The sequence below is a fragment of the Magnolia sinica genome, chromosome 15, assembly GCF_029962835.1.
Source record: "Magnolia sinica isolate HGM2019 chromosome 15, MsV1, whole genome shotgun sequence".
NCBI classification, from domain to species: domain Eukaryota; kingdom Viridiplantae; phylum Streptophyta; class Magnoliopsida; order Magnoliales; family Magnoliaceae; genus Magnolia; species Magnolia sinica.
The window spans coordinates 34698089-34721653 of NC_080587.1; the positions used below are offsets into that span (position 1 = coordinate 34698089).

The following is a 23565-nucleotide window of genomic DNA, read 5'->3' on the forward strand; positions in this document are numbered from 1 at the left end:
GTTGATACAGGTCCAGCTCATTCCATATGCCCCGAAGTGTCGCAAAGCAATCTTTTAATGATCTTGAGTTTTGTTGGAACCAACCAATTTTTTGAATAAGCTGGAATACCCGTCAAAAATTCCGAGACTCCGAGAACATATTATGAAGCGTTATCCCAAATGCCTTTAGCCGGGGATAAAAACATCATTGAGTGGCTAACCGAAGAATCCATACTATTCAACAACCATGTAATAACTTGATAATTCTCGAAGACTTGTAGGTAGCATCTGTAGAGCTTGGAGGATCATCCAAAATATACAACAACTTATGAGTTCCTAAGAAACTCTTACAAATTGCGGCCATGGAAGATAGTTGTCACCATTCAACTTAATGGAGGTAATCTGCAAGGGGTTGGATTCAAGAGAGTCCACGCCAAGAGACGAGGGCCCTTTGTCGTCCATAGGAGACTCCAAGTAAAAAGGATTGATTCAAACAACTCTTTCTCACTCAATCCTTCAAGGGAATGAGAGATAAACCCTAAACAATTAGTAATCCTCTAAAATAACAACAAATCCAGTCAGATCTGACACAAACGAGTGAAAAATGGTCCAGCCGCACGTCCATTTGGGGTTAAACCTACTTAAACATGAATCATAGCTAAAAACTCCTCCATGAGTAGCTTGGGAGGAAGATTTTGGTCCATCTTGAGCAAAGAAACCAAAGAAAAACTTACCAATTTGAGAGAGATCAAAGAAAAACGGATTAGGGACCCGATTTTCGAATTTCTCTATTTCTGCCAAAATGCCATGAAAGGTCTAAAAAATTCTTAAAAAATCATGAAAAATCTTTTAAAATCACGATCTATTAAACCCCTAAACTTTTAGCTCAAATGAGGTCCATTCGTCCGTACAACGCTGAAGTCAGCCGTATAGCTGCTGACGTTAACAAGGTGACCTGTCACCTCTCAACTTGTTAAGATGCGAAATGCCCTGATCTATTCTCTAATACCAAGTAGAAGATGATTTGATGATTATAGTGAGGAGAAAAGGGGAGACGAGTGAGAGAGAAGAAAAGGAAAGAAGAGAGTTTGGGGGAAATGTTGTGTGTAGGCCGACATGCCTTAACACAATGTTTTATTAGAATAGAGCATATAGTTCACTGCAGGAGAAGAGGGAAGTGTGCACATACACTTACATTAAAAGAGCCACTAACCACATACACTATACACTGACACTCTCCAAAGTTACATTGATTGATGATTGCACACGGATGACCTGGGTTTATCTCTTAAAATCTAAGGGTGAAGTTTTTGATATGTTTAAGCTCTTTTACAATGAAGTGGTCAACTAATTTCAATGCCCCATCAAAGCATTATATTCTAATAATGGGGCCGAGTATATGTCAAATTCTTTTTTGTCTTTCTTACAGGATCATGGTATCTTGTCCCGTACAACATGTCCTCACACCCTTAAACAAAATGGTGTAGCTGAGCGAAAGAACCATCACCTGCTTGAAGTTATCGTACCCTCCTATTTGGTATGAATCTTCCAAAACGATTTTGGGATGATGCCTTATTGATGTTTTCCCGATTAATCGCATTCCATCTTGAATATTGTCACCCAAGTCTTCATTTGAAATCTTGCATCCACTGGACAAACCGTTTCCATTACCCCCTAAAGTTTTTTGGGCGTATACGCAGTTCAGATTCTCGATGAGAGTAATGATAAGTTGAGTCCTCGGGCCATGAAGTGTGTTTTCTTAGATTACGCTCGGTCTCAAAAGGGGTATAAATGTTATGATCCCTTGACCTGTAAAAGCTTTGTGTCTGTAGATGTCATATTCCTTGAAGAGATTCCATACTTTTCTATCGAAGGGAGATCTCCGTACAATCCTTCTACTAGTCAGAGGGAGGTTATATAGTCTAATTCCAACCCCATAACTCTTCCAGTTGTTTGTCCCGATAATGATGTAGTATCTCCCTCGTCTGTTACAAAGCCTATTCTTGTGTATCATCAACGAACTAAAACTTCTATTGATCACCCACCTGCCACTTCATCCGCTCCTGCTGGTGGTTCAAGTATAAGCTCTCACCCTCAACCCCATAACAATCTTCCCATCGCTTTATGCAAGCCTTCCTGCTCATGTACAAAGTATCTGATAAGTAATTTTGTTTCCTACCACCATTTTTCACATTTTTTCCAGTCTTTTGTAGCTTCCATATCCTCCTTTGCTACCTTGCGCAATTTGAAGGAGGCCCTGACTAGACTAAGGCTATAATGAAAGAAATGCAAGCTCTGGAGAAGAATAATACATGGGAGCTGGTTTCTTAACATGAGGGAAAACAAATTGTTGGATGCTAATGTGGTTTACACCACCAGGTATCGTCCTGATGTTTCTATCAATAGTTATAAGGTACGATTGGTTGCAAAAGGTTTTACTCAAACACATGGTGTGGATGACTTTGAGACATTCTCTCTAGTGGCAAAACCTAACTCTATTTGTGTGCTCATCTCTATGGCTGTAAATTTGTTGTGGCCCTTATTTCAACTAGATATGGAAAATGCCTTCTTACATGGTTATCTTGTTGAAGAGGTCAATATGGATCAACCCATAGGCTTTTCCATGCCTCACGGCTCTCGCGATTCACCCCTTGTGTGCCGACTAAAGAAATCAGTTTATGGTCTCAAGCAATCTACAAGTGCTTGGTTTGACAAGTTCAATAGTACTCATTTAGACTTTGATTTATTCGAAGCCAAGCCAATCCCTCTCTTTGTTTGTCGTCGACCCACATGAGTTATGGTTCTAATTCTCTATGTGGATGGCATTGTGCTGTCTAGAGATGATACGAAGGAAATGATGGATGTTAAATCTTTTCTCAAAACTTGTTTTAAGATCAAAGACTTAGGGACACTTCGGTACTTCTTGGGATTGAAGTCGCACAGTTTAAGTCAAGTGTTGTTCTCTCTCAGAAAAATATGCTTTTCATCTTCTCTCTGAGACGAATGCTAGGATGCAAGCTTGCCGCTACGCCTATGGATACTACTGTGAAACTCACTCCTGATGATGGTGCTTGCCTTTCTGATCTAGGGATGTAGTGTTGGTTGGTTGGCCGACTTACTTATCTCACTATCACCCAACCAAATCTTTCTTATGCCATAGGTGTCGTTAGTCAACTCATGCATTCCCCTTGTACTGTGCATTTGATGGTTGTGTATTGTATCCTTCGATATCTCAAGTCTGCATCGAGTAAGGGTTTGCTCTTTCAACAGCATAGTCATCTTCATCTTTCGGGCTTCTCCGATGCTGATTGTGCTAGAAGCCTACATGATTGACGATCTACATTTGGATACTGTGCATACGTTGGTGGCAATCTTGTCACCTGGAAGAGTAAGAAGCAGTTCGTCGTTGCACACTCTTTGTTGAAGCCAAGTATAGGGTGATGGCTCATGCAACATGTGAACTTGTTTAGCTTCAAACCCTTTTATAAGAACTTGGTTATACTCCTTCCAATCAGTTCCTTCTCCCTGTGATAATCAGGCTGCCATTCACATTGCCAGCTGTTTATACCCTATTCGACCGGATCCGGTTTTTGGTCAAACCCGTGCGAATCACACGTGTGTTTAACGGTCGTAAGATTATTGCGAGAATATGCGACCGAATTCCAAAAAAAATGCTTAACAAATGTTAAGAATTCAGGGAACGCTAGATCGTGGGAAAAATCTATAAGCAAAGAGAGGGCAGAAGTGGTTACGATAACCGTCAGATCATGGAAAGGATCCAGAACAGATGGATCGAAGCTATAAATAGAAGAGGATTCCAGCAGAAAAAGGGTTCTCACACCAACCCAAACAAATCAACAAATCAACTATCTTCAATTATCTTTCAATTATACTATCAAATTTACATTCCATAATGAAATCGCAGCTTTTATCAAGTAATTTCTTTCCTTTAGAGTAATCATTTATTGACCGTATTTGTTACTTGCTTTCTTTAGCTTAATTCGTCATATAAACACAGTAGTCGATAGCTATAGCTGTAAACAAAGCACTCTTTAGCGGTCGATTTTAAATTATTATTTTTTAATTATTACATTCCACTCTTCATGCATAAGAAAGTCCTTTCGTACGGAAGGCAAGGAGAACCCATCATCAAAAGACGAACCCTACCCTCTGACTATCGCCTGATCTATTTACACTTTGAGCGAGTGGCTGAATAGGCGACCGATCTCCTTAGATCTCGGTCATAGTCAGTGTCTGCCTACTTTGGCGCTCGTGGTCATTGTTGTTCGGTTTGAATTAGAACCGCAATCCCAATTCTGGCACGCCCACGCACCTGTCACCCGTGTTGGAGAAAGGATAGTTAAAACAACGACGAACAATTTTCTGGCACGCTCGGTGGGACACTATTATAAACCACCAATTTAGTTATTGCCAGAATGTAACGAAGGAGTGGTAGGATTGCTGGGAACGAACCCGCAACGCCAACTGCACCACCCCTGGTGGATGACGTGTAGGTTCAGACACCTCCAAGTGAAATTAATTTGAACGTCAACCCGATCGGAAACCAAGCAAGGCCGTCGATGACTCGCCCTATTCTTCCGGACGAGGTATCAATGGTACTAAGGGATGTACATACAAGCATCTAGATGGTGCAAGAAAATGCGAGAATTCAAGTGGAACAGCTCCGTCAACATGCGGAAAATACCAATCGTTATATGGCTAGTCAGACTGAGGCCATGCAACGATTATTGGCCGTTGTGATGGAGCGAACGCAATTTATGCAACAAAATAATGGTAGTCTGGTCGGTAATGTTGTCCCTTTCCCACCGATGCCACACCATTGCAGCGTAATACGCCACCTACTCCTCAAGAGGTTAGAAATATGCCGCCTCCTGCAGAGGTCAAACGACTAGAGCGGGAAGCTAGAAATTATGATAATAGAAATCAAGGACCACCAATGGGATTCTACCCCTCGCAAGGTCCTAGGTTTCAAGAGAATGTTAATAGATTTTGTCCGGATCATACGCCAGCCATGGAACCTCCACAAATCGATTGTGACTAGATACTACAACTCGTGCAAGAGGTTGCGGGCCAGGTGTTGGGCCGCAATGCTATTCCTACTTATTATAAACCATACCCATAATGGGTGGATCGGCAACACCTATTGCCGAGAAATTATCAACCGGATTTCGCTCTGTTCTCAGGAGAACACGGTCGATCGACTATCGAACATGTTGGCCAATTCAGCATACAATGTGGTGAGCTAGCCGATAATGATTATTATAAATTGTAGCTATTCAGTCACTCGCTAATCGTTGCAACCTTCACATGGTATTCCAATTTGTTGCTGGATTCAATACATAACTGGCAAGAATTGGAAGAAAGGTTTCATGTTCAATTCTTTTCTAAAAATAGAGACATCACTATGGCTGATCTCGCCCGATTTCGGCAGTTACCTGGCAAATCCTGTGAGAGCTACATCATGCGATTTAAGCGAGCAAAGAGCTGTTGTAAGGTGGTCATGATCGAGTTGTGTTAGATCCATCAACTTCTTCGGTGGGTACATTGAGAGTTTCTTCCACCTTTGTTATACAAGAACAAGTTAGATCATTGTGTATACACTCTAAAAAGTGGTTGTGATGTCACCATTCTATCCTTGTATGTGGATGACATGTTGTTAGCTGGAAATGACTTGGAAATGATTCAAAAGACAAAAACATGGCTAAGCTCTAAGTTCGAAATGAAAGACATGAGAGAAGCATACTATGTTTCAGGAATTAAAATAACTAGAGATAGAAAATCTTGGTTATTGTGTTTGAATCAAGAGAGATACCTTGACAAGGTACTAAATAGGTTTAGAACGGAAAACTGTAAACTGAGTCCACAACAGTAGAAAAAGGACTGAAATTACTAGAAGTGATTGTCCCAAGGATAAGACTACTTAGATGTTCCCTATCTCCAGCAGTGGGTGGATTGATGTATGCCATGTGTACAAGATCGGTTCATAGATATAAAGTAGGTCTAGTTAGTAGGCAGCAAAGTAATCCTGGTGTAAAACACTAGTAGGTAATTGAAAGGATGCTCAGATATTGAAAAGGTACAAAGCAACTAAAGTTATGGTATGAAGCAGATAAGATGAAGATTTCAGGATATTCCCACGAAAATTTTGCTAGGGACAAGGAAAAAAGCACATCCACCTCAGGTCATGTTTTATTCTTTAGAGGAGGTGCAGTCTCTAGGTCTAGTAAGAAACAGGGATGTGTTACCAGATATACTTGGGAAGCTGAGTTTATTACGTGGAGTGCAGCTTCTCCCTTTTTTCATCTAGATAAAGTGCTTCTTAAAGGATATGGAGCTTGACACGGCTGATGAATTCGATCACACTTTTGTGATTACCAAGCTGCAATTAGATTGATAAAATTTGGATTGAATAGCTCAAAGGGCATGCTCAATGAAGTACAATATCATTATATATAAAATATTGTCGAGACCCAAGAAGGGTGAAGCGTGAGTTACTGACCTACAGGTGATATCTACAAGATATTCACAAAGCACGTACACTTAATGAGACTTGGAGACTCCTAAGTCAAAAAATTCCAAAGCACATGGAGACGCCTAAGTGAGGGAATTCCAAACACTTGAAAGGTGGAAGTCATGATAGGCATATCCCTGAAAATGTGAAAAATGTGATGGCAGGAGTATGCTCATAAATGACAGATCCATAGATTTATGGGAGTAGCCTTATAACGTATTCCGATATTCAGCTCTTATGGGAAGTGGGAGATGTTGGCATGTGTGTGGCCATAGAGCTCCTTGGTTACATCTTAATACGGCAAATAACAGAAGATGCCCATATTATATGATAGGATTTTGGTTTTTTTATTTTTCAAACAATTTTTAGCAAAATTAAGTTATTGATTAGATATTTATTTTTGAATTATTTTTTAAACACATAAATGGAATCCATATGTTGCAAATGGGGAAGAGCCGTTCCTCTATGGAACTTAGTAATCTAAACATTTGAGGCATTTCATCGAATCATTTAGTTGCTATGAAATGGGGAGACAACACTCTTGAAAAATCATCTGAAATAGCAAAGGAAAATAACATTTAGAAAGATTAAAAATAAATAAAATCTCACAGAGATTGTTGGGACATAGTTTATAAGGGCATGTTTGTAATAAAAGGAACGCAAGGGGCTTATTTATAATTTTGTTGCAAGTTTTTTTAAATTAAAAAAAAATAAAATGAGAATAGGGCAGCCGGCCCTAACTTCGCCTTTTCTCTTTTCATTCGTCTTCTCTTCTTTCTCTTCCTCTCTCTCCTTCTTTTCGTCTTCCAATATTCCAGTCCTAGCACCTCCCCTCATCTTCAATTGTCTCATGACTTCCACTAGGCATGTGGCCTGAAAAATACTTATGACCTTTTTCTATTTCCATTCAGTGTTCGAGTTATTGGTATTGCTACAAGTTTTGCTAGCTAGAGATAAAGATATAACATCGTTATCGCCGTTAACTGGAAATGCAGGGAAAAAGAGAAACAAGAGGAAAACGGTAGAATTTTTCAGTGAAACTTCAGGAAATGCCTAAATACACATATTTGCATATTTAGAAATAAAAAATTGAAAAAAGTATACAGTAAATAATAAGTTTCCATTTAATGAGGCCCAAAAAGCTCATGTTGCCGTAAGAAATCACTCCAATAGTAACCAAAATGAGTTGATATAATACAAATGCAGCTATCATATAATAATTAAGATATGTAAAAGTAAATGAATCAAAAAAGTACACATTTTCAGCCAAATTTCATTCCCACAGAGTGACAAGGTGGCTCATAGTCATCATCCGAATCCCATTGCAGTTGGGCGTGGTATTGTTGCCCGACATGTTGGCAGTACTGTTCCCAGGTCAACCTCTACTCATACCAATTAAGGAACTCTCTTATGTATCTTTGATAGTCGTCCTTCCTGAATTGTACGAGTACGCCTAGACGTGGGTACTACGTGACATACATCGATGGCATTGGCTGAGTACGGTCCTAAGGGAACAAATCGAGTCTGACCCCGACTCCCTGATAGTATTGCTGCTAGTAATATGGGTATCCCAAATATTCTCCTGTCAAGGGGTCATGACTCGAAGAACTATCTGTCGGTTGTCTGTATCCATGGGTAGATGAGTGTGACTGAATGTTCGAGCTACCATGCCCATACTCGTGATATCCCCCATGCGTATAAGGTGGGATGAAAGTAGAGCTCCCCTGCTCTGAACTGATGTCCATAGATGATAAGCTATGTGCGAGAGCATCAGCTGTGGCATGTCCAGTTTTCTTCTTCGAATGACGTTCGAAAATATGCTTGGGCTCTGATGCTCTCATCCTAAATGGTGGACGAGATCAATGGTCCTCGAACTGAGTGGCATGGTCAAAGTACTGCTCCTTAGTGAACTGACCAACAGATCGCCGTCTCTGACTCGTCGTGCACTCCCCACCACTGCCACCTCTGCCCCCACTAGTACCACCTACATCGGTGCCAATGCCTCCTTCCCCTGCTTCATCATTGCTATTGTCTTCGTCGTCCCCACGACTAGTGTAGAGTGGGGGTTGAGTCTCATCATCATCACTCACTACAACTTGATGATGGGGAGGAGGACATGAATATGCTTCCTCACTCTCGTCAGGACGTGTCGAACTCCTCACCAAAGGATCAAAGGAGTCTGTATCTGCCCTCTGTTGGCTTATTACCTGGTTGGCATCGAAACCAAGATACGCTGCTTTCTCGGCTACCTATGGAGCATGGCCTCCCTCTGCATCATCTAAATCGCTGATTTGACCCACTCATAAAGTGAGTCCTTAGCATCGTCACCTACTTGTGCCATGGTACCTATCGACAACAGGTCGAGTGAGTCCGTATTTTTTCCATGTCTCGGTCTGCCCGCAATTGCCTCTCTTAACTTCATATTGTAATAGCAGTAAACAAGTTTCTGCAACTTCTCATATGTAAGCCCGTTCCTCTTGCTAGTATGTATGAGTGACCACGTGCTTCAATTCCTCTCGCATGGTGAAGAGGATACAATCTAACTACAAGCACAGACTACCAATAATTATAGTGCAGGTGTGTCGCCTCCGTACATCGTCCACCACTCGCTTATATATCCATGAGGAGCATGTTTTAGTTTGAAGTTTAAACGGAGAATGTAGTTACCTAACCATATACCACACTACATAAGTAAATAAATTAAAAATTATACTCACACGACATCATATTTTTTCTTGATACTTTTGCTAGTGCAGATGAGAACATACGCCTAGCATCCCTATACCGCAAAAACTGTAAATGTGAATTCATAGGTCACCATTTTTACCACCCATATTTTTAAAGCCTATAAGGAAATCTACTCAGTAACGAAAGCTGCTCAAATTGAATTATCTAGTTACTGAATTCTCCTTGCATCGGCGATTTAGTGAACAACCTTTCAAACACCTCATGGACGGCCATCTTCAAATCATTTTACTTGTGGAGCCAGTGTTTGTTATGGAATTTGGGATTCAGGTAGTATGTTGAAATTAAAATATTATTTACTCGATTGCATTAACATGCAAACAGAAGTGATGTTTTAAAGTGTAAGTGCAAGTGATAAAAAAATATAGGTAAACGTAACAAACTTACCAACTTGGTGGAGTGGATGCTCGAGAGTCTTGTTCCATCTGTTATTGATGATATTGATCACCCATTGATGCGAGTTGGGAATTGTAAACTGTATCACTTCTCATAATTCTCATAAGCTCGTACATTGACCCCATCGAAGGCCACGTCTCATTATCTACGGCCCATCGGACCCTGTAAATCAGATTTAGGATGGAAAAAAATGGTATGAAATCTATCCCAGAAGGTATCGAACAACACTGTTGTCGATAACTTCTTTGCACCATCTGTCTTCCTCTGGTTCCACTCTAAGCATTTCTCAAATCTGAACAGATTTCTGAGACCCACATGGATGGTGCTTGTGCAAGCTGCCAAGTGCAATGAAGTTCGTGGCGAACCGTGTCGCACCCAATCTAACGATGTCTCCTCCACAACACTCACGCATCGCAGTCAACAACCATGAGTAATTGCATATGAAGTTCGTCACTCTCCTCGCATCATCGGTGGTCTTCCTGACAGAATCTCTCTGGCCTATCGCCTCGAGCATTAAATCAATGTAGTGTGCGAGGCACAGGGTCCAATATGGATTGTACCTCATCATCAATTTCTTCCCCACCTTAACGAACGAACTATCGTTGTCAGTGACAACTTGGATGACATTCTAGGGCCCAACATCATTAATTACTTCCACCAGAAGCTCATATATGTATGTGTGATATTTTATTTTGGTAGATGCATCGATAGATTTAAGGAAAACGGGTTACCCTCCACAGTACACCATAAAAATGATAATTGACATTTTCTTGGGTCCCATCCATCCATCACACATGACCGTCAACCCGTACTGCTACCAATTCGACTTGAGTGCATGTACCGAAGCCCCCATCTCCTCGTACTCCTGATCAAGGTAGACCCCAAGAATCTTCGTTGGTGTCGGAGGCTTCATGTCAGGCCCATCACGCTGCACCTCCTCAATCATATTTTTGAAGTGAGGATTGTTGGCTGCATTTGCTGGTTTGTGACTCGAGACGAACCACCTAAATATGGCGCTCCCCACTTTCTCCCTGATCCCCTTGTTCCATATGTTTTTTTAACCTTTTCTAATTAATACCTGCAATGGGTGCATTTGTAATACGGGCGCTCTGTGTGCATTGTAGGCCATGCCCGTTAGAACCACTACCACCCACACTGGCTCCCCTAAACCATCTATTGCTCCCAAACGACGAACTAGTCTTGTCAAGTTGTCTCCTCTATTCCCCCTCCCACCCCAACGACCGGGACTTGTGGATCACCTGTTTGAACTCCCTCCTATCCCACGTCGTAACACATTCATCGGGGTATGCAATTCCCTCATCGTCGTCGTCATTATCTTGCTCCTCTCCAATGACACTCAAGCCCCACCCAAAACCCCATAGGTGCTCCTTGAAATCCCTTTCCCAATCCTTCTATTGTTGCTTGTGTGACTTTGCCTCAACTAACACTCTTCTCATCTCCTCTCTCACTGGCTTTGTTACACTCAGGCAATCCTTCACATTCTTTTACCCCCGTGCTAAATGCTCCTTCAGCCTAGACACCCCCCCACTTCGTATCACTTGGCCGCAGTAGTTGCATATGGCTCCATATTTATTCCCCTCCACTGGCCGTCCATGTTTCCACCCAATGTCCCTTGCTCCTTTTCCCGATTCAGACGACATTTTACTCCCTAGTAGCATACAAAGTTGCAATAATCGACAAAATAAGAGCATTGGCTAGTATTCAGTGTAATAAGCCCAAATTAGTTGAAGGGCTAGGATGTTAAATCAAATCAGAATTTCATGTGAGTTACAATTGAGGAAAGAGTCCACAAATTGCGTATTGAGTAACTTAGTGCGCTAAGCATACCGAGTGAACACTATGGGGCTTATCGAGATTTATGTACTTTATCTACTTCGTCCATCCATTTTAACATATAATTTTATGGCTTATTGTAAAAAATGAAGCATATCCAAACCTCAAGTGGACCACACCATAGGAAATAGTGTGAATTGAACATATGCCGTAGAAAAATTCTTAGGGGCCACGGAAGTTTTGGATCAAGCTGATTTTTTTAATGTCTTACCTCCATCCATGGCGTCGTGATCTTATAAACAAATTTGATGACAAATAAACATCACTGTGGGCCCTAGGAAGGTTTCAACAGTGGAATCAATATTCTCGTTGTTTCCTTTGATGTGTTCCACTTGAGCTTTGGATATGCTTTAATTTTGGGTAAACCCCTAAAATGAGCTGGAAAATGGATGGACGGTGTGGATAAACCACATACATTCTCGGTGGCCCCATGAGACTTTACTCAGTACGATCAAGTGTACGAGTTATTCAATACGCTGACTGCATATGTCACCAAGTTCTGTGGACCCACCATAATGTATGTGTTATATATCTAAATCGTCCATCCATTTAGAGAGATCATTTTATGAGTCGAGCCAAATAATGATGCAGATCCAAAGCTCAATTGGACCCCGCCACAGAAAACAGTGAAAGATTGAACGCCTACCATTAAAAACTTCATGGGGGCCATAGAAGTTTTTGATCAAATTGATATTTATGTTCTTCCCTTCTTTCATGTCTGTGTAAACTTACGAACAGGTTGGATCTCAAATAAACATCATGGTGGGCCCTAGCCCCTAGGAAGGTTTCAATGGTGGGTGTCACTGTCCCAACTGTTTCCTGTGGTGGGGTCCACTTGAGCTTTGGATATGCCTCAATTTTGGGCTCATGGCATAAAATGGTCTCGCCAAATGGATGAATAGTATGGATATAACAAATATATCTTGGTGTGGTCCACAAAACTTGGTGACTCACTTCAGTAACGAGATCGCTACTGCAGAAGCGGATTGGCTGGTGTACCACACACCACCGACTTGGTTGGTGTGTTAACATCACCAAGTTTTGTGGATCCTATCATGAGGCATGTGTTATATCCAAACCGCCCGTTCATTTGGCGAGCTCATCGCAAGTCTTGAGCCAAAAAACAAGACATGCAAAGATCAAGTGGACCACACTGCACAAAGCAATGGGGGATTGAACATCTACCCTTTTGGGGGTCACATAAGTTTTGGATCAATATGATATTTGTTTTACCTCTTCATTTGATCCAGGTTTGTGTGACCTTATGAACAGATTGGATGGAAAATAAAGGTTATGGTGGGCCCTACGAATGTTTTAACGGTGATAATCACTATCCCCACTGCTATTTATGGTGTGGTCCATTTGAGCTTTGGATAAATCATTTTTGGACTCATGCTCTAAAATACTCTCGCTAAATGGATGAACGGTATGGATATGATAAACACATCCTTGTGGGGCCCAGTGTTCGAAATATCGGTATCGCATAATGTATCGCACCCTTGGGATACAGATACGTATCGGTTATCGCACGGGATATATCGTTTGTATCGCATAGTTTATCGCACTTTTTGGGAAACATGGGGAAACATTAGCAAAATGGTTGAATTTTTTTATGAAACTTTGAGGATTATTTAAAAAAACCTTAATGCACACTTTTAAATCATAAAATATCAAAAAAGAAGTGCACATAATAAATTTCCTTTGTATAAGGTACTAAGTTATGCATGTTATCTGATTAAACTAAGGTAAATATATTTAAATATGATGCATACCATTTATAAATGTATAAAGATATGTATGAACATCCAAACATCAATTGGAATTCATTTTAACATATCATTTTAGCGCATGGGCCGAAAAATAAGGTAGATCCAAATCTGAGGTGGACCACACCACACAAAATAGTGTTCATTGAATGATCATCATTAAACTATTTTGGGCCTATAATTTTTTTGGATAAAGCTAATATTTATGTTTTCCCATCCAGGTTTGTCAAACCTCATGGATAGATTGGATGGCAAATAAACATTACGGTGGGCCCTAAAAAGCTTCAATGGTGGACATCATTGCCACCACATTTCTTGTAGTGTGGTACACTTGATCTTTCATTTGTCTCCTTTTTGGCCTCATGCCTTAAAATTACTTATGAAAATGGATGGAGGGTGTGGATTGGCTGGTGTACCACACGAGGTATGAGCATGTGTCGTGCGAAGATGGGATGCAGATTTCCTACTAAATCCTTTGCAGGAGTGGGGCACACCGTGTTGTTTGTGAGAAATCTACTCCATCCATCAGTTTTGTGGGATTATTTTAAGACTTGAGGCAAAAATTGAGCAGGATCCAAGACTCAAGTGGGCCGCACTAAAGAAAAAGGTGGGTAGGGAAATTCCTACGGTTGAAACCTTCCTGGGTCGATAGTGATGTTTACATTCCATCCATACCGTTCATTACGTCATCACTACTGGGATGAATTGAAAACCCAAATATTAGACTGATTCAAAACCTGTGGCTCCTCGAATATTTCAACTGTGGACCTTCAATCCTCACGTTTTCGGCCTACTTGAGTCTTGGATCCAGCTCATTCTTGGCCCTATGTCTTAAAATGTGTTCAAAAAATGGATGGATGGAGTGGATTTCTCACAAACATCACGGTGGACCCTACCTAAGTTTCCAGCGCATGAACTTCATGCGAAGCCTAGACGAGTGTCCCACGAAATCGGATTGCGTACTGAGTTACTCAGTGCGCTTTTATCGTACTAAGTAAACTCAGTTGGACCCACTGTGAATGTATGTGGTTTATCCACACCGTCCATCCATTTTTACTGCTAATTTTAGGGGTTTATACCAAAATTGAAGTAAATCCCAAGTTCAAGTGGACCATTACACAGGAAACAGTGTGGAATAATGATTTCCACCGTTGAAACCTTCCTAAGGTCCAAAGTAATTTTTATTTGTCATCCAACCTGTTCATAAGATCACAAAGACATGGATGAAGAGAAACCACAAACATCAGCTTGATCCAAAACTTCTTTGACCTCCAAAAAATTTTCAATGGTAGAGGTTCAATCAAAATGTTTCCTGTGGTGTGGTCCAGTTGAGATTTTAATTTGCCTCATTTTTGGAATCAAGCCATAAAATTATCTTTTAACATGGATTAGCGGAGTGGATAAAATAAAAAAAAAACAATGGACCCCACAAGTTTACTCAGTACGCTAAGGGATGAGTTACTCAGTATGCAATCCGCTTCCGTCGTCCACGTCGTACAAACAGTTGAAGGGAGATCAGAGTTACATGGCCCCACCAATAATGTATTTATCATATCCACACCGTTCATCCATTTGGAGAGATCATTTTAGATCGTGAACCCAAAAATGAGTGACATCCAAACCTCAATTGGACCACACCACAAATAGCAGTGAGGACAATGATTCTCACCGTTATAACATTCGTAGGTCCACCATAACGTTAGCTTTCCATCCAATCTGTTCATGAGGTCACAAAGACCTTGATGAATAGGAAAAACAAATATCATACGATCCAAAACTTTTGCAACCCCAAAAGGGTTTCAATGGTGGACGTTCAATATCTAGCTGCTTTTTTCCAGTGTGGTCCACTTGATCCTTGGATCTGTCTTATTTTTCTCATAAAGCCTTACGACGAGCTCGCCAAATGGAAGAACGGTTTGGATATAATATATACCTCATGATGGGACCCACATAACTCAATGACGTCAACACAATCGGTGACGTGCGAGGCACCGTCCGTCCGCCTCCTTTGAATAAGGGCTCGGGCCCTTTTTTTCGAAGCAGAGAGGGTTCCGGCGCGTTCCGGAACCCTAAAATCTCTCCCGAGGGCCGATGATTTCGGGGATTTCGACGGATTTTGCGCCCAAATCTCTCTAAATCAGAGGCTTCTATTCGAATGGCCCATCAAACACAGCTTCCGATCAGGGCCATCTTCTTTACAGGTACCGAAATCTACCGTTGAAAGTTTTTCTTTTTCTTTTTCTTTTTTTTTTTTTCATTTTTTTCGGATAATGACGCTGTCCCAGGTGCGATATCGACAATAATATCGGCCGATATCTGAAGTTTTGGATTTTCGGTATCTTCCGGGGGTTATCGGAGGAGTTTCGTCTCGCTAGGGTCCGATACCGATAATATCGGCCGATAGTATCGATATTTCGAACACTGGTGGGGCCCATGTAACTTTGATCTCCTTTGAACCGTTCGTACAACTCGGAGATCGAGGAGCGTCAACACTCGTCTTTGTACAATACGTACCCACTTCCGGGTTCATAGCTAATCTGCGTCCGGATGTGGATTTCTTTCGCAGGAAGTTCCTGGCTGGGATGCTATGTGGAGCCCACCATAATGTTTATAAAAAATCCACCCCGTCCGTCCATTTTTTTAGATCATTTTAGGACATTAAATAAAAAATCAGGTGGATCCAAAACTCAAGGCAGCCGCACAAGAGGAAATAGTGGAGATTCAGAGACCACCGTTAATGTTTATTAGGCTACAACACTATCTGCATGTTCTTCAGTTCAGCTCTGCAAATGAATTTCACTTTTGGAAAGAACATCAGTTCCAACATAAATTTAGTTTTAAGTACAAATAACATACCACTGGATAAAGATCCTATATTTAGAAAGCAGGCTGCTCCATCTTTAAGGTATGTAGGCAGTTGATTGAATGGAATGCCCCATAACTTGGATAGAAAAGGGAGTAGAAGGAATATAAACAGTGCCTGCACCAATGCACCAAATTGAAGCACACTATGGATTATCAGCTTTGCATGATACTTTGGGGAGGAAACTTTTTTCACCAGTCTGCCAAAATGTTTATAGATGCTTAGAATTTAGATTCAGTTTATTTCAGATCACTTACTTGGAAAGCAGACCCATAGGAGTTAACAACAAAAAGATCGACTGATCCTCCCTGCAACATATAATGGTGCATCGTTGTGTATTGTAAAAATTTAAAAAGACGCTAAACTTTGATATCAGAGGTGCTATATGATGCTCGAGTGAGAGAAAATGCATCTTTTGTTCGACCAAGCAGATTTTTTGGTGATGTGAACTGCTGATGGTAAATCCATCATGGGCAATGGAAATGCCTAATATCTCTCTAATCAGATTATTCTGGACCTCCATTGGAAATGGACAACTGGAACCAATAATCCACATTTAACATGGACTACATTGGACAATGAGGATCATCTGATGACGGAGATTTTAGGGTTATCTCGTCTACCATGGATCCCACCACATGAATGATTTGGAACCAGAAGAACAGCCGACATCTGCATTTGTCAAGCCAAACAAAAGCTCGATTGAGCATTTATATTTCCTATTCATCCATTAGAAAATGTACACCATAATGAATTTGGACAGGTATTTGAAGATAGAAAAATGATACAAATTAGTTCAATTTCGGGCACACTAAGATTTTTCGGAGCTCAAGAATAAAAGAAATGGTGCCAGAACAATACCTTTAATTGTCGGGCAGCATCCAGGAATATTATTTCCTACCAAAAAACAACAAAGGAAAATTTTATCAGAGAAAATTTCAGTTGAGAAGAATCATAAGAAGTGATACAATTTATCAAATCCTTTGGGAATGTTAACAACCTTCAACACTGTATCAGCAGCTTGAAACATAAATGAAGTAATCATCAAAAGTGTCCAAAAAATTCCAGCTTCTTTCATTGAAGCACCAGCACTGGGTCCACTGCAAACATGAACAGAATCTGAATACCAATATGGACTATGGACTACGCCAGTATATTTCACCGCCAGCAAAAATATTATGGTAAACCAACTATCTATTGGACTTTTCCCAGCATCGTACTAAGCCTGAATAGGAAAGCACAATATGGTTCTGTCATTTTAATGTGCTGACCTTATGCACAAAAAAAAAATAATAATAATAAAAAATGAAGATAATGCTCAGTCACAAACCATGCTAGCCCAGATACTGGTCATATGTTTAAGGAATGTTAGTTAGCATCACTTGTTTAACTCTAAAATTTGAATCGGAGAAAATAGACAAGGAGCACCAACAGTTCTAACCATCTGATTGTGACCATATCACTTGTCTTAAGATTTAGGCTTCACCCATTACTTTTTTGTCAGATATTTCCACAGAGAAATGGAAAAGATGTTACCTTATTTTGTTATGTAATATTCATTTATTGTTGCGCACTACCAAATTCAGCCGTCTTATATCAAGTAGCATCTTGAGAACTTGGAAGTTTTAATATGTAGGAGCAGGCCGTAGCTCTTATAGTGCCTGAGATGTGTGTTTCTCGTCTCTGATTTCCTATCACAGTATGAGATCTAGGTTACTTCTTTTAATTCATGTTTCCTTATTCTGTATTTATATCCTCGAATATATGCTGAGAAGATTTGGCTTCAGTGATAGACGGAGGCAATGGAAAAAAAGAGTGTGCAGCTTTTGACTCTTTCTTAATCTTGGTTAATGGGTCTCCAAAAAGCTTCTTTCTTTTGTGGTACCAGAGGTTTTCATCAGGGAGATCCTCTCTTCCCGTTCCTATTTATGGTGGTTGTAGAGGCTCTCAATAGAATGTTAAGGTCATCAAGGCAATTAGTGTGGATAGACAAGGGACTGCAAAAAAAGAAATGGGGTTTACCCTTCAGACTTGTTTGGTTTTCCAATTTCCTATGAAATGCAATGTAAATGAACCATCATTATCATTTCCAAGTGTTTGTTTAATCAGGAATTGTGGCTAGTAATTCGAGAGTCAAATACACTTGTAAAGAAAATAGGAAAAGTAAATCCTAATCGTTACATTTTCACATTATAAAACTAACATTTTTACAGTGATTTCATGGTGAAACAAAAATGTAGCAAAATCATCATTGCAGTCAAACATGAGTGATGTCACCACACAATTACAAGAATAAGTAATCATTTACCCATTTACAGCCATTTATCATAGTAATTGGAAAACCAAACAGGTCTAAAAACCACCAAGGCAAAGCCCCAAGCCAATAGGAATAACAAAAAACAACTCATTACTCCATGACCTGAATATAATTGAATTCTAATCCCTTCTTAACAACTCAACGGATAATCCCCTAAATTTAGGGCTGTGAAGATCCAACCCAAAGATCACAGAGGAGATTGAACTAATTACAAAAGCAATCTATAATGCATTTCTATCAAATATTCTAGCAGTCCTCTCTCCAAAGCCCCCCAAAAATGCCATTGATGAGCATTTGCAAATAACTGAGCCTTGGGTTTCTGTCCATCTGGCGATGACACCAAAGATCGACTCATTTAATAACCAAGAAAGCTAGAACATTTGAGTAAATGAGACCACACAAAGTAAGGTATCTAACAATAGAATGAATAGGTGGTTAACAAACTCCACATCTTGTCTGTACATGATTCACATATTTGAAAGATCAAAGTTTCTCTTCTTGAGTTGTCTACAGTGCGAATTTATTTGCTATAGTGATCTAGGCAAAAGCTTGGACCCTGGGGGGAGAAGTGGCAAGAGGAGCCTTCCAAATATTGGAACAAGGGTAGGAGGCTCAAATGCACGAAGGCTTGAATAAGGATACGAAAGTGAAATTTCCACTAGACAACCACTTCTAAACCTTTCTGTCTTTGGTAGAACAGTCAATGCTAACATCGTAAAGCTTCCCTAGGAGCACAAATAAGGCGCTAGTCTTGTCATATAGAGGTTCCTCCAAATAAGATACCTTAATCATCATGCCATGATTAGGAGCCAAGAGATGTAAAGAGTAGAGAAAGGTTTCAATGGCTAGTCCCAGCAACATATCCTCCCACAACAAAACCTTTTCAACTTGGCCAATGACAAATTGAGAACCATCATAGTCTACCCACTTTATGATGGATAGACCTACATTCGTGATGCTCTCTTCTACCCAAAAGACTTGTAGCTTTCTAGATATCGAAATCACATTATGAGCAGGGACCACCAAGAACCAAACCCCGTCAAAAGACCTGTATTTCCTAAGAATAGTCCATCCACAATGCTCTCATTTCCTCTCCAAACCTCCACTACCATTTTTCCCAATAAAGCCCACTTCCTTTGCTGGATTCTTCCGACACCCAAGCCTAATCCCTTTTTTATTTCTAGACATCATCCCACTTTTCCTGATGAATTTTGTGCTTTTCCTCTCTCATCCTGCAAGAAATCAGGCTTAATTTCACTATTTTCCTTGCCACGAAAATTGGAACCTTGAAAAAGATAAAAAGTACATTGGGAGGTTGGATAGGGTGGATTTGATAAAGATTGAAGAAATGACTTTTCCATCTTGTGAATCTTGATCTAGTTCTTTTAATAATAGGATCCCAGAATGAAGTCAAATTTTGCCTTACCTCGAGGAGCCTAGTGTTCCAAACACCGGTGATGTTATTGATAATATCGTCAGGTTAACAATATTGAAACCCCAATTATCATAGAAAATTCCAAACATCACTGATAATTTTGGTGATCGCAGTGATACTAGCAATATTTTATGTTCGTGACATATAAAAGTTCGATGCCAGCGATAATATCGCCAATACTAGGGATACTACAGTAAAATGCTGGCAATTTGTGAGAAAATTAGGGAAAAACCCCAAATAAAATCATTGTCTTTATGGGATTTTTGATGATTTTGTTCTTTGATTTGTATTGAATCAAAACTTGGATTTGGGGCGACTCAAATGTGTTATAGTATATATGGGCCCATCTTCTTTCAATAATAGGATCCTAGAATGAAGTCGAATTTTGCCTTACCTCGGGGAACCTAGTGTTCCAAATACCGGCAATGTTATTGATAATATCATTAGGTTAAAGACACCGAAACCCCAATTATCATAGAAAATTCCAAACATTGATGATAATTTTAGTGATAGCAGTGATATCAGCAATATTTTAGTTTATGGACATATAAAAGTTCCCTAGTATCGGCAATACTAGCGATAATATCTCTAATACTAGTGTAATAACCTTGAATTTTACTATGCATGCATACCTTCACACATGTGCATCCACCCACACATGCCCACACACATGTGCATCCACCCACACACACACTCATTACATAATACTACTTACACTTCAAACCTACACACACCTTCGTTGACCATTGAATATTGACCCTTGACCTTTGACTGATGACCCTTGACTTTGACCATGGTACCCACATGCCACATATCCCCCACATCACCCTCCTATACACCTCATCCTTTTGACCTTGACCTTGACCAAGCAAGGCCAAGACCTCTCACACCCCCAACCACTCCTACCAACCCCCATGGCCCCCTTCACCTCTTCCATGCTACCTCCTCACCACTCCCATCCCTCTCCCATGCTCTCTCTATCCCTCCCCTCTCTTTCTTACCTCATCACACCTTACCTCCCATCTCTCTCTCCATCACTTCCCTCTCTCTTACTATTGGAAACTTACATTGTGTAAAACTCATTGTGTTCTCATTGTATGTATTGGGTGTGTGCTTGTGCGACCGCGCATAGTATTGTGTTCTCTCTCGGAGCATGTATTTCTGTTTCTTGTGCATAATAAAGGCGTGTTAGGGCTTTTGGCCCTAACACGCACAAGGCAATCTCTCTCTCTCTCTCTCTCTCTCTCTCTCTCTCTCTCTCTCTCTCTTTCTTTCTCTCTCTCTCTCTCTCTCAATACTTCTCTTTCCTTTGTCTCTTTTCTTCCTCACTTCAAATCTCCTAAACCAACTTGGTATCAGAGCCTCGTTTCTTGCGTTGATTGGTGACACTGAAATCTGTTGACGTCAGCAAGTGTACGAACCATATAGCCTCTTTTTGTTTTATCAGGAAGAACATGGTTTGATAGATCTCAATTTTAGAAGATTAGGATGATTTTTATAAGATTTATGGAGCCCATCGGATGTACGTTTGGGTCATATTTCACTTCCGGTTGGAAAATCCCAAATCCCTGTTTTTCATCAAGTTTTATCAAATTGGTAGCTCATCCATGAGATTTTTCACATATGTTGGGTTGGTTTTACTCTATCTACCTTCCCATAAAGTTGTTTTTGGAAGAAATGGGGAGTTGGAGGTGTTGTTGATCCGTATCAAGGTGCGGTGGTACCGTTTTGTGGTTCTCGAGGGTCTAGCAGTACACTGAAACCCTCATGTATGTCTTGAGGCTTATCTTTCCTATGTAAGGCATTGTTTATGCCTAGATCAAGCCTCTGTTGATCTCTGTTGTGTGTTTCCCTCTTTTCATTTGTCTTTGGACCTCCCAAGCCTTCATCTGAAGCTAAGTTGCCATAAATCTATAGTTATCACTGATCTATAGCCCTCATTAAGTTGTTTATTATTGGGTTTCATGTGTGTGGACCCTTACAGAGGACAAGATTCCTTTGGATCTGGTGTGGGATCTTCAGAAGCTCATCCCTTGTTAATTACAACTGTCAAGTTGAATGACAACAACTATTTGCAATGGGCTCAATCCGTTAAAGTTGTTTCTGGGGGGAAGAGATAGATTGTCATATATACTGCATGAAACTCCAGATTCAACAGATGAGAACCTCAAGACTTGGACTAAGGAAAACTACCAAGTCATGGCTTGGCTACTTAACAGCATGGAACCAACTGTAGGCAACTCTGTCATGTTTTTAACTTCTGTGAAAAAACTATGGGATACTCTTTATGATATGTACTTGGAAGCTCAAAATATATCCAGAATATTCGCGTTGATCTCAGACATTGGGAGATTTCAATAAGATTTGAAGTCCTTAAAGGAGTACTTTTCAGGTCTCCAAGGAATGTGGGATGAGTTGGACCTCTACCACCCTCTTCCTTCGAACTGTATGGTGGATTATGAGCATGTCTGAAAGTAGTGTGGAGAGACTAGAAGCATGCAATTCATTTCTAGCCTCAACCCTGAGCATCATGGTGTTCAGAGACAAATCATTGTCATGAATCCTGTCCCTCCTCTTATTGCCATTTGGCCATGTGTCAAAGGTTCACCACATCTTTCGCCTCTCCCTTTGTTTCGCGAGATCAATCTGCATAAATTGTTGGTGGTCTTCATTTAGCTATAGTTTTGGAGTCCCGGTATGGGGTGCTTAAGGATGTGAATGAGATTATGGTTAAAGAACCCTAGGCAGGGGCCGTGATATCAATCGAGGACATGGTAGTCGTGGCTGTGGTGGTCAAGGAGTTGGACGTGATGGACCCTGCATTTGCACTCATTATGGGGGCTCCAACCATACTATTGATTGATGTTGGGATCTCGTTGGCTGCCCATCTTGGGCAGGTGTATCAGTGGATGGCAGTGTTTCCACTAGTTCCAAGAAAACTCAAGAGCCGTCTGCAGAGAAATCTATCACAAGTGATTATATTCTCTTGTCACGTGAGGCATATGATGCCTTGATATGACTGCATGTACATGAGGTCCCTAATACTTCTAGAGCCTCTGTAGATCAATTCGGTACTGCTCTCCTTGCTTCCTCTACTTCCTGGGTAATTAACTCTGGAGCTACCTCCCACATGACTGGTACACCTCATTTGTTTAACTCATATTCTCCCTCTATCTAATCACGCTTTGTTATTGTTTCTTATAGAAATCAAACTCATATATCTATAGCTAGTTCCATCAAGCTTTCTCCTACTATCCAGTTCTCTTCAATTCTACATGTACCCAGCGTTCCACTTAATTTATTATCTGTCAGCTCTCTTACAAAATTCTTGAATCGTTCAGTAACATTCTTTCCCTCTCACTGTGCGTTTCAGGACCTCCAAACGAAGTGGATGATTGGTGGAGGCCATGAATGTGGAGGAATTTATTTTTTTGATGATACACTCGTGATAACATAGTGCAGTGTCCTTGGACAAGAAGTCAGTGTTTTGATGGCATTGCTGCTTAGGGTATCCATCCGTGTTGTCACGCCCCAAACTCGGTGAACGGGCTCACAGAATTCCCAAACTTCGAATCCGACGGTGATAGCCTTCGTAGTACCCCCTTCTCGGCTCCTAGCTCCCATACGCCAGGTTCTGATCCAGGGATCCCATAAGGATGAGATTCAGGGTGATTTTTT

At 40.6% G+C, this 23565-nt stretch overlaps 1 protein-coding gene across 3 annotated transcripts in view; it reads right to left on the reverse strand.

Annotated features, from left to right (window-relative positions):
• The window catches only part of LOC131228158 (protein CLT1, chloroplastic-like), a 127906-nt gene that overhangs the window by 16317 nt on the left and 88024 nt on the right, over positions 1-23565 (reverse strand). For all 3 annotated transcript variants that reach the window (XM_058223995.1, XM_058223994.1, XM_058223996.1), the window contains exons 5-8: positions 17136-17235; positions 16997-17032; positions 16393-16443; positions 16129-16252 (exon numbers count right to left, since the gene is read on the reverse strand). In XM_058223995.1, the coding sequence (XP_058079978.1) occupies positions 16129-16252; positions 16393-16443; positions 16997-17032; positions 17136-17235 (311 nt within the window). The remainder of the gene's footprint in view (positions 1-16128; positions 16253-16392; positions 16444-16996; positions 17033-17135; positions 17236-23565) is intronic.